Source organism: Acyrthosiphon pisum, chromosome A2 (assembly GCF_005508785.2).
Source record: "Acyrthosiphon pisum isolate AL4f chromosome A2, pea_aphid_22Mar2018_4r6ur, whole genome shotgun sequence".
Taxonomy (NCBI): Eukaryota; Metazoa; Arthropoda; class Insecta; order Hemiptera; family Aphididae; genus Acyrthosiphon; species Acyrthosiphon pisum.
This window is the reverse complement of record NC_042495.1, coordinates 37,039,070-37,050,498: the sequence shown is the minus strand read 5'-3', so window position 1 is coordinate 37,050,498 and position 11,429 is coordinate 37,039,070. Positions and strand designations below refer to the sequence as shown.

Sequence of the window (11,429 nt, the reverse complement as noted above, 5' to 3'; positions counted from 1 at the left end):
TCACGCGTGTGTTAGGCGAATACAGAAAATCACGGTATCGAATCCTCTTAATTCAATTTTTTTTTGTATATAATTTAAATGTGGCCATCCTCATTCCCCACAATACATAAATTATTTATTATTTTATTTATGGATTAACCATTTTGTATTATTGTTATTATTGTATTATTTTCCACTTGGGCGTATACCATGTAAAATACATGACAAATATTTTCTATGTATTTAAATTTTTTCTTTATATCATTTTGGCCATACCCACAACACAAATTATTAAAAAAATATATCAAAGAAGGCAAGAAAAATAAGGTAGTCTCGTATAACAGGAAAGTACCATTTTGTTAGTCTTAGATAAGCAGATTGTAATTTTTCACAAAATAAGCGCGGTAGTCCAAGACTTGTTTTATTTTTCAGTTAGGTAAAGGCGTTATGTATCTTATAGGTATTCAACTTTTTATCATTTTAAAATGTTTTTTATATTATTAGGTACTAGTTACTTAGCTTTGAAAATGACTAATTAGAATAGTTTGATTTAGTATACACTATTGTTTATTATATATTTAAAAACAATTTAATTTGATAAACTTAACTTTATATTTATTAATTTTGTAATTTTTTTAGATAATAATGAAGAATCTGATGCTACTAAGAACATAAAAAGTGAAATTGTTAAACAATTTTCTGATAGCAATAGTAGTTGGTTGAAATCAAAAAACTCAAAATCCATTATTCCGGAGAAAGGTATGTAAAGTTTATTATATTTATAAAATACTTCACTAATGTATAAATGCAATATATGTATCATTAAATAATATAAAAACATTTTCTCAAGTATACTGAATAATATTTTATATATTATTTTTCAGATGATGATATAGAAAGTTATGATAGTGATTCAGATGTAGATGATGAAAATGAAGAAGTATGATTTTTACTTATTATTATTCTTTGGGTTATTGATGAAAATAGTTTTGGTATTTTGTTACTTTACCATATGATACCCTTGGCAACCGGATCCGGTTGGCCATAGTCAGCGACTAAAATAAATACATATCATACTTAACTGACATTATTACACATTAGGTATCACAGTCAAAGTACACAACATAGCTGTGCAAGGTTTATAGATAAATATATTATTGTCTATAAACCTTAGTAGCTGTTCTTTGATTAATACCACTACAAGTTACCTATTATTTATCTATTACCCGGCATCATACTATCGACAACTGTGTTATCACTTTCTGCACATTTCCGCACATCGATTAGATGTATGATAAATGATACACTTTCATAGGCCATGTCTTTGAAACCAAGTCTGAACACCTTATTTTGACTTCACCAACTTTTTCAGTATATTTAACTAACTGAGTTTAAAAAATTGTGAATTAAGTGTGTCCGGTAAATTAAAAGTTCCATAGTTCTTTTTTGTTTTATTTATTGATCAATATGCATAATAGTTTATAAATTGGGGGTAAAATTATAAATCTCTAAAATATTGAAGTTGTGTAATCAATATATTTCAACTATTTTGATCTAAAACTTAAAATAAAGTTATTTTTATTTAGTTGTATATATTAAATATAATATTTTAGGAAAATGGTTTAGAAAGTATCGATGAAGATGGCCTATCAGATGATGATGACTATTTGGTAATTTATATTTTATAATTTTTAAAATCTGACAGTTGAACTAATATTAATTTATATAGGCAGGTACATTGGATGATGTTGATAGTTCAAATGAATCTGGAATTGAAGATACTGTTCATAAAAATAAAGAAACTTCCACAAAAAAAAGAAAGGCAGAAGAAAGTGATGATGAATTATTACCAATTGAAAAAGCAGCTAAGAAATTAAAAGCTGCAAAAAAAAAAGAAGAGTATAAATAAAATGAATATAATGATTATTATGTATTGTAATCTTTTAACTATTATTAATTTATTAATTCTTAACAATAATTAGTGCTGAAGCCAATGAGGAAATGAAAATGCAAATTAATGTTGCAAGCCAAGATGTTTTTGTTTTTCCTGCCAGTGATAAAATTGATGAACATATTCCTATACCTGAAGTAGAACAAAGAATTAAAGATATTTTATTAGTATTATCTAATTTCAATAAATTTCGTGAAGAAAATCGGTAAATTAAATGTAAAAAAATTTTTTTTAGCTATTGTATTGATTTTTTTTGTTTAGAAGCCGACAAGAATACACTGAACTTTTACTGAAGGATTTGTGTACATACTTTAGTTACAATACATTTCTAATGGAAAAAATGATGCATTTATTTCCACTTGAAGATTTAATGTCATTTTTGGAAGCAAGTGAAACACCAAGACCAGTAACAATTCGAACAAATAGTTTGAAAACCAGGAGACGTGATCTTGCTCAGGTATATATCTTAAACACTTTGTTAAAGATAATCATTAATTTTTTTCGAATCGTAGGCATTGATTAACCGAGGAGTTAATTTGGATCCCATCGGTAATTGGTCTAAAGTGGGGCTTGTTGTATACAATTCTACTGTACCAATAGGAGCAACTCCTGAATATTTGGCTGGACATTATATGCTTCAGGTAAAAATATGATACAATTAATAACAATATTGTAGTTCATAGTATTATTTATTTTTTTATTTAAATTAATATCGAATGATTACTGGGCCTCACTGAGAAAGGTGGTTCTAGATTTTTTTCAATGTTATTAGGTTTTAAAATGGTATAAATAGTTTTTTAATTTTTTATTTATAATTATTGGCAGCAGAAGAAAACTGACATATTCAGTATTTTATATAATATGTTATGCACATTGCTGTAGTAAATTGGTCAACTAAAGAATTTTTTTTAACTATAACTCAACAAATAATAATAATTAATAAAACTTGATTAATTATTAGTTGTTTATTGCCAAATTTACTATTTATCTAACCCTATAAAATTTAAATTTGAAAATTGTTGGGTTGTGTAGTTCTTATCATATACTCATGTAGATACTTTTTATTATTTAATTAATATTATGATTTAATATTAAATATTCATATTAATAGGCAGCTTCCAGTATGTTACCTGTTATGGCATTAGCTCCTCAAGAGAATGAACTTATATTAGATATGTGTTCTGCACCTGGTGGTAAAGCCTCTCATATTGGTAAATATATATATATTTTTTATTTATAAATTTCACAATTTTCACCTTAATTAGTTAATTAATAAAATATATTTTGTTGTAGCTGCAATAATGAAAAATACAGGAGTTTTAATTGCCAATGATGTAAATAAGAATCGCGCAAAGGCAGTTATTGGTAATTTTCATAGAATGGGAATTGCCAATTCTGTTATTTCAACGTATGATGGTAGACATATACCTCAAGTGAGTAAAATTTAAAACTGCCTTTATATTTATGAATAGTCATATTTAAAAATTTCTGAAAATAGAATTAAAAACTAATATACTATGTTCAGTAATATTAAATTGTTTTAACATTTCAGTTATTCAAAAATTTTGATAGAGTATTATTAGATGCTCCATGTACTGGAACTGGTGTCATAAGTAAAGATTCTGGAGTTAAAATGAGTAAAGATGAAACTGATTTGCAAAGATGTTTTACATTACAGCGAGAATTACTGCTAGCTGCTATAGATTCTTTGAATTTTAAAAGCTCTACAGGCGGTTATTTAGTTTATTCAACTTGTTCTGTACTTGTAAGTGATTTTTTCTATTTGATTCTGATTTTGAAATTTATTGATTAGATTTAAATTGTAGATAATTTTATAAAATATAATTATATTTACAATTACTTTTTTATTGTTTTAGGTAGAAGAAAATGAATGTGTGATAGATTATGCTTTAAAAAAAAGAGATGTAAAATTAGTTGATACAGGTTTAAGTTTTGGTACTGAAGGATTTACAAACCTTCGGCAGCACAGGTATTATTTTTAGATATTTTATAAATGAAATTATTATATATTGTATTGTAATGTATTCCTTTTTGATTAAGGTTTCACCCTACGATGAAACTTACTAAGCGTTTTTATCCACATACTCATAACATGGATGGATTCTTTGTTGCTAAACTAAAAAAATTTTCAAATATTATTCCCAAAAACAATGAATCAGACGATAATGAAGAAGAAATCGAAACAAATAATGTTGATGCAGAAACTACAGAGGTCGAGGATATTGTTGAAAAACCAGTAGCAAATATAAAAAAACCAAAACACGGGCGTGGTAAAAATAGAACTGAAAAAAACAAATAATTTTCACTGCTGACTTTGACTATGACTTCAGAGTAAATAAACGTTTTAAATTAAGTTAAGAGAAGTATTTTTATTGAACCTCAAAGTATAAAATCTAATTGTTAGAGTCTATTATACAACAAATTATAGAATCTAAAATTCAATTCTCAATTTTTAATTTTTGAGAATTGTGTATACTTTGTTCCATCTTAGAGTGAACCGTTTTTGCGCACACATACTGAGCCGCTGAACAGTCCCTACCCCCCCATGCGATGGCTATGTGTTCTATGGTTGGCGGACAGTTATTATCAGACGTCGGGCGCCCGTGTTAACTCACCGATGTCTGGATTGTGGTAGAAATGAACGGAAAAAAACGTGTCTTGGTCAGCCGAGTGGTTCACTCTTAGGTGGAACAGAGTATAGTTTGGTTATTGTTTGATTATAATTGTAGGTTAATTTGAATTTTATAGAAATGTATAAAATTAATTTAAAAACTTTGATAACAATCCCAAAAGTTCTTAATAATTTCTGTTTACTGAAACAAACTCTAAATATAACAGACTATGGAGTACGTGGTTCAACGGGATACAAAAAAAGTTATCATTTGTATATATATTATACTTATATGAAAAATTAATTTACAACACTGCGGTATAGTATATATTATGATAAAAACAAGTTTCAAATATACTGAAATATATTTTTAATTTTATCAAAATGCTGTATTGATATATTTGGATTTGATCGATGTTTTAATGACACGAGTTTTTAGTTATAGCATTCTCTTAATCTAAATATATTAAAATGTATCAATAAATGGTTGTTCTATTTATTTTTGAATTACATATCATCAAAATGTATCTAAACTATTAAATGGAATTAATGTTATGCGAACTGAATAAATGCGGCACTGCCTCACCGGCCACCTGTCTCAGTACGAATTTAAATAATCTATAGCTGTGTTAGCACTTAAAGTGGATATACATTTACATCTCTATCTTGCATGGAAAATTAAAAATGATTCTATAATCATGTAATTTTAGATATTTTTGACTTATGTTGTCCTAATAACCTTGCTACTCCTTCGCCCACCAGTCATCACTAGAGTACTATTTTTTTTTATAGCATTACATAATAATATAGATAAAATAAACTCATACGCCTGAAGCCTGACAGACCTGTGGGTAGGTTATTGTTCTGTGGTTATAATAATATTATGATAAAATAAATTATTTTATCATGAATAATATATAATATAATACAATTTATTATATTTTACTTCGTGGTTATTAGTGATGGGCACAACCGAGTGAAAACTATCGAAGTACTCTATAGTTTAAACTATCTAATTACTCGATTGTTTTACAAAACTATAGAACTATTGAAATTTTTAATTTTTAGGTAAGGTTATGTATTATTTACTATTTAGCCATGATGTTGTCAATGTAATCATTCGAGATTCGACTATCGAGTATCAAGGCTGGTTATTTCATTTTTTATACTTTTGTCTTTAAAATGTCTATCCCAAATTATTAACAAGTAAATTCGGTCGATAATACCGAAAAATCACTCGATTTTTTTTAACTCGATATTCAAAACTAATTGGTACTAGACGTGTATTACTATTTACTAACGAATGAAAACTATCGATAATCAAAACTAATCGGTATAAGACGTATGCAACTACCGAAAGAAAACTATCGAGTGAATTATTTAATAATTTTTAAAAACAATCGATGAATAATAATATCTATTCAATTGAAAAATCACTCGGTAGTTTTTGAAACTATCGATAGACAATCGATAGTTAAAACTATTCGGTTGCGCCCATCACTAGTGGTTATTACAACAAGGAAGTTTTTCATAATCTAGAGCCTCTTATGATTTTATCTTATCAAAATGACGACGGAAATTGTGTGATAATACTCGTATACGAATCTGTTTGTTCAAGTACAACCACACATTTAAATAATATACCTTTTGCCACTCTTTCAAGGTGTGTATTTTTTAGTTTTTACTATGATAAATGATAACATTAACAACAATATTATTATTTTTAATTGTTGTTATTACTTATTAAAACACACCATTTAGGGTTTCAACTCCAATTCATAGCCATCAACTAATCGAGAATATTGTGCGTCACAGAGTTTACAGGTCTCACTGGTATTTTGATTGTGTTCTGCTACCGGGATTATGTAACATTCTGGGCACTTGTCGTTTTCATTGTTATGGTCGAACAGCGGTATTGTCGTTCTGCGTTTTGAATCGATCTGCGACAGTGGTGACTTGAGGTGAATATGTCGATATTCGAGAACAGTGCAACTTTGAAGAACAAAGTCGACGATACACATCCATTGAAATGCACGATTCTCAATTCACGGAACACCAGTGGATATACGGTGCTTAAGAATAATAACTGACTTAAAATACCCGATCCACAAAGTATACAAATAATTAATAACTCATGTTGTGTTTTTCGTTAAAGGAATACGTCATAGAAGTAACGCGTACTGGTGTTCAGGATTACACTTGGAAAATATTTAAGCGGTACAGTGATTTTGTTAAGCTTCAAAATATGTTATACAAGATGTCACCAAAAATCAATTTGGATTTACCACCAAAAAAATACATTGGAAATATGGATCGAAAATTGGTGATGCAACGACAGAATGCTTTACAAGTAATGTATAAGGTTTTAGTTAATAATGATAGGTACTGGATATTTCAAAACTGTTCACTTTATCCAAAAATTTAATCTATCCTGTGCCAGTAACACCGTAGTTCATGTTTGTGTATGGCAGCTGCCATACATATAAACATTTGGCGGGGAGGTGGGCAGGCGCGGACTGGTAAAAAAGGGTGCGGGATGCGACATAATTTAAAGGGCAAATAAAACAAATTTTGGGGGCAAATTTTAAATATGTAGGTTATTTATAAAATATTTAAATATTTTCTTTTGTTTTAATAAAATATTAATTAAAAGTAGGTGGCAAATTGTTTGTGACAGGTTTCAAATTTTCTTAATGTGTTTTGTGATGTTGGTGTAGGGTGGGTGGTTGTCGGATATCCTTGCCATGCATTTAATTTTGTACTTTGGCACCACTGTCATGTGCTATATCTAGCAAATATACTTGTATAATAGTGTCTAATAACAGAGCCAAGATATTTAAATAAATAAATGAAAGTAAAGAATTAGATGGTGCCCGGGCAAAAGGGAATAAGTACAAAACACTGTTTTGAGAAAACTAAAAAAAAACTTTTCCTATTTGTACAATGACTGATAACTTATTCCTTTTTTCTCATAGGTTATATAAAAAATGAACCTACAATTTATTTAATTTTTTAATATTTCATTAATTAAACAAAAAAAAAATATTTTTTTTATAAGTCAATTTTTTTCTTCAAATATAGATAGTACACTTCCTGTTATATGAGACTATGGCTATTATCGCGACTACCACCCAAGACTACTTCCGTTATCGCCACCACCTATCTTAGCTGATATTATAGTTAAATTAAAATAATACTTAATAAGCTGCGATTTTATTTATTATATTATATATCTATCATTACGTATATTATTAGTTTTTGTAATTGGTGTTTCCCACCGCAAATTTGGTACATTACGAATAATTATTATGTATTTAATTTTTTATATAATTTGAATGTGGTCATACTCACAATACATAAATTATTTATTGTTTTATTTGTAGATTTACCAATTTGTATTATTATTATTATTTTATTGTTTTCCGTACCTACGCCGCCGGCAAATTTGGCACTTTGACGTGTAAAATACATTACTATGTATTTAATTTTTTTCTTTATTTCTTTCTGACCATCCCCACAATACATGTTATTAAAAAATATATAGAAAAATACCTTAGAAAAGTTCATACTTTAATATGTAGGTGCTGTTAAAAGTCTAATTATGTCTAAAAAATATTTTGTTTTTATGTTTTTAGAGCTCTTTAAACACAATGGTTGAGAATTTAATGTTAGCAAATTCCTTACTAATCAGAAGCTTTTTGGATCCAGAATCATATAGTGAATATTGTAAAGGTAATATTGACTACTATTAGTAGTCTATATTAGTAATATATGTATTTTATTTTTGGATGTATTCAAACATTTTGAGCTTAAAATTAGAACCTTTATTTAAATTTATTCTTGTAAATGGTAACTAGCTGATACAAATCCCGGAAAAAAAGTCCGTTTTCATTTGTTGTTATATAAGACTACAGTAATAGAAGGTAAGGTAGATAGAAAAATAATGTGTAGTAGGTAAAGTAGTAAATGCTACGATAAACTGCCAACATTACACTAACAATTTTGTGAGATGGAAAAACCGTTTTACACTTCTTGTTGGACAGGACCTAACCAAACCGTCCTTCATTTCTAAAATTCTTGAAGAGTTATGGATGCATATTATTAGTATGTTCCAATTAAAATATATATTTGTATTATTAAAGCTGTACAAGATAGACTTAACTTTAAGTTTATTAATACATTCATTGTTTTTTTTATAGAACCTAAAACTGTTTGTCCTGTTTATAGATTAGGATTTAGGATATAATTTGGAGGGTTATTCATATATATTTATTTAAATAAGAGCCTCTCATGTACCCTCTTAATTCAAGCACTAAATATAAAGCACTATATTGTAATATGTTAAAAAAACAAAAATAATAGTTAGAATTATTATAATATGAGAGATAAGAATATTAGTATGTTTATTTTATACCTGCTATTTTATTATAGTTCTTTATAATGGACAATTGAGGAGCATAAAAATATGACCATAAACAATGTTTTCAGTGTACCTACATCTAATTTAATAATTTAATGATTAACAACTAACATTTGATTCTAGAATCTTTATTCCAAAAAGTTGGGATGGTACTAAGAGGTAATCGAGAATTTGAATTGTCTAAAGAACTACCTAATATAGGATGGCGTTTAAAAAGGAAATCATTTTTATCTAAATGGAAAAAAGATCCAAAACAAGAACTTTTATTATCATGGACTGAATGTGGTCCTGACCTTTCACTTAAACAGCTGGATTTAGTTACAGTATTAAAATCTATCTCTAGCATAATAGTAAGTTGGATAGTTTTAAATTTAAATAAGTATAACTCTTTTTATACCACTTTAATATTTGTTTGAAGCATCCACTTGTAGATATTCCTGTGATACTGCCAAGTCCTGAAGGATATACATTATCAGTTCATAATATTCAAGTTGGCAGTTTGAGAGATCTGCTCTATCAAACAACGCCTTTACAACCTTTCTTAAAAAAATATTGGGATACTTCTTCTCATGTTTATTTACCAGACCAAACTATGGTATCCTATATTAAACAGATCTTATATGGACTGAAATTTTTACATGATAATCAGATTCCTTATGGTTGGTAAAAAATATTAAATTAATTGAACATTGTTTATATAATTTAATTCATTTTCTAGGTCACTTGCATTCTGGAAATGTTTTAGTCTGTGATATTGAAAATATTAAACTAACTGGCATTGAAAATAGTACTTTAGGATTACCTTCATATTATCGTTCATATTTAGTACAACTTGGAAAAAAACGTATACAAAGTTTAAATGATGTTGATATATATGGATTTGGACATATATTACATGAGTTTACGGAGAATGAGCCTTTAACAAGGCCTTTTTGTGAACATTTTTCACAAAAAACTTCATTAAATTTGAGTAAGGTCAAAATTTATATTTCATAAATAAAAAAATGTATCAATGTGTAATTCTTAAGATTTTTTTTTAACATTTAAATTATATTTATTTTATAGAAATATTCTAACTATTAAAATCTCTCAATTAATAAATAGTAAAAAAATTATTAAAGAAATAAAACATTTTTCAGCAAAACAAATGAAAACTATACTTGCACCTCCTTCATCAAAGTTACTTATGCCAAGTGTGAATTCAATAATAACAAATTTAAAACATGCACGAATGATAGATGAACAAAAAGATCCATCGTTTTTCAAATGTAAAATACCAGCTTTAGTAAAAGAACATTATATCCTAATCGCGGAAAAATGCATGTCTAGAATTTTTGAAGACCAAAAAAAAGTATGTATACACAACTTTAAATTAAATAAATTAATAAATATTAATTGTTTTAAATGTATAGATTGCATTAGAAAAACGTCATAAAAAGATTTATAAAATTATCCATGACCCAGAAAAATGTATTGAAGCAACACAATCAAAACATTTTGTATGTAGATAGTAAAATAGTTGTTCTGCACTTGTACTCTAGCTTTACTAATTATTATTATTACTTTTAAAGGATTTTCATTCAATCAAAAACAATAGTTCACTTGATATCAATAATCGATCACATAGCTCCAGTAGTAACAGTACATTAACCTCTACAGGATCTGATATTAGTAAGTAATTTTAATTTTCTTGTAATATAATAATTTTAGGTGAATACAATTTATGCTTATATCATTACAATTAAATATAGACAAAAGTTTTAAATAAAAATTTTCAGCATGAGTAAATAATTTTTTGTTTGGGGTGTTAATATTGTACATATCAACTGACCTTGGTAAAATTGATTTGTATTTTGGAAAAATTTATGTGGATAGCGATAGACCCTAAAAATTATAAATATAATCGGCACTTGTGAGAATGCATTAGATATTTTTCTGAACTTGGTTCTTTTTCTTTTAACATAACAAACAGTTATTATTTCGAAAACATAATTCATTTTTGAAAGTAATTTTTTACGTAATTTAATTTGTTAAAAAATAACATAGAAAAGTAATATATTTTTTACCACCTGTCATCTTTTTGTTATCATTTGGATAGTGTAGTTATGATCAGCAGAATAGATTGGGGTACTCCGCAAAATATTGGTGCACTGACCATTACTCTGCCTATCTAAATTAAAAAAAAACTTTTAACTACTTAATAACCCTTTTGCTCCCAATGCACATTAAAATGTGCGCATTATAATGTGCAAAATAAATATTTTACTTTTCCCCAGTGCACATCGTAATGTGCATTCAAATATCGTCGGACCAGATTGTCTCAGAACATTAAAATTTGGTAGGCAGATCATTTTAGTTATAAAACAAAAGACAATATAAGAAAAACATTTTTTTTTTTTCAAAAAAATAATTCGGTAGTGAAAGGGATAAACTTCTCATGCATACAT

The 11,429-nt window shown here is 27.3% G+C and overlaps 2 protein-coding genes across 2 annotated transcripts in view; both read left to right on the top strand.

Annotated features, from left to right (window-relative positions):
* The window catches only part of LOC100159906 (probable 28S rRNA (cytosine(4447)-C(5))-methyltransferase), a 5,884-nt gene extending 1,575 nt beyond the window's left edge, over positions 1 to 4,309 (top strand). The window contains exons 3-14 of the mRNA XM_001943679.4: positions 619 to 738; positions 864 to 919; positions 1,593 to 1,649; positions 1,709 to 1,878; positions 1,962 to 2,135; positions 2,192 to 2,387; positions 2,443 to 2,571; positions 3,042 to 3,141; positions 3,224 to 3,363; positions 3,483 to 3,695; positions 3,808 to 3,920; positions 3,992 to 4,309. Coding sequence (XP_001943714.1) covers positions 619 to 738; positions 864 to 919; positions 1,593 to 1,649; positions 1,709 to 1,878; positions 1,962 to 2,135; positions 2,192 to 2,387; positions 2,443 to 2,571; positions 3,042 to 3,141; positions 3,224 to 3,363; positions 3,483 to 3,695; positions 3,808 to 3,920; positions 3,992 to 4,250 — 1,727 coding nt within the window. The 3' untranslated portion in view covers positions 4,251 to 4,309. The remainder of the gene's footprint in view (positions 1 to 618; positions 739 to 863; positions 920 to 1,592; positions 1,650 to 1,708; positions 1,879 to 1,961; positions 2,136 to 2,191; positions 2,388 to 2,442; positions 2,572 to 3,041; positions 3,142 to 3,223; positions 3,364 to 3,482; positions 3,696 to 3,807; positions 3,921 to 3,991) is intronic.
* Positions 4,310 to 6,248: 1,939 nt separating this feature from the next.
* Positions 6,249 to 10,725, top strand: LOC100162532 (PX domain-containing protein kinase-like protein). The gene is made up of 9 exons (XM_029490912.1): positions 6,249 to 6,631; positions 6,718 to 6,912; positions 8,198 to 8,294; positions 9,106 to 9,332; positions 9,401 to 9,641; positions 9,701 to 9,952; positions 10,122 to 10,333; positions 10,395 to 10,481; positions 10,554 to 10,725. The coding sequence occupies exons 1-9, from the start codon at positions 6,530 to 6,532 to the stop codon at positions 10,659 to 10,661; spliced, it is 1,521 nt and encodes a 506-aa protein (XP_029346772.1). The 5' UTR covers positions 6,249 to 6,529; the 3' UTR covers positions 10,662 to 10,725.
* Positions 10,726 to 11,429: the final 704 nt, after the last annotated feature.

What these genes read in the sequence shown, in the direction of transcription:
- LOC100162532 (XM_029490912.1), top strand. Translation starts at nt 6,530, where the DNA reads ATGTCGATATTCGAGAACAGTGCAACTTTGAAGAACAAAGTCGACGAT. An exon ending in ATATAGTGAATATTGTAAAG is followed by an intron (nt 8,295 to 9,105) that starts GTAATATTGACT and finishes ATTTGATTCTAG; the next exon opens with AATCTTTATTCCAAAAAGTT. An exon ending in CAACACAATCAAAACATTTT is followed by an intron (nt 10,482 to 10,553) that starts GTATGTAGATAG and finishes TTACTTTTAAAG; the next exon opens with GATTTTCATTCAATCAAAAA.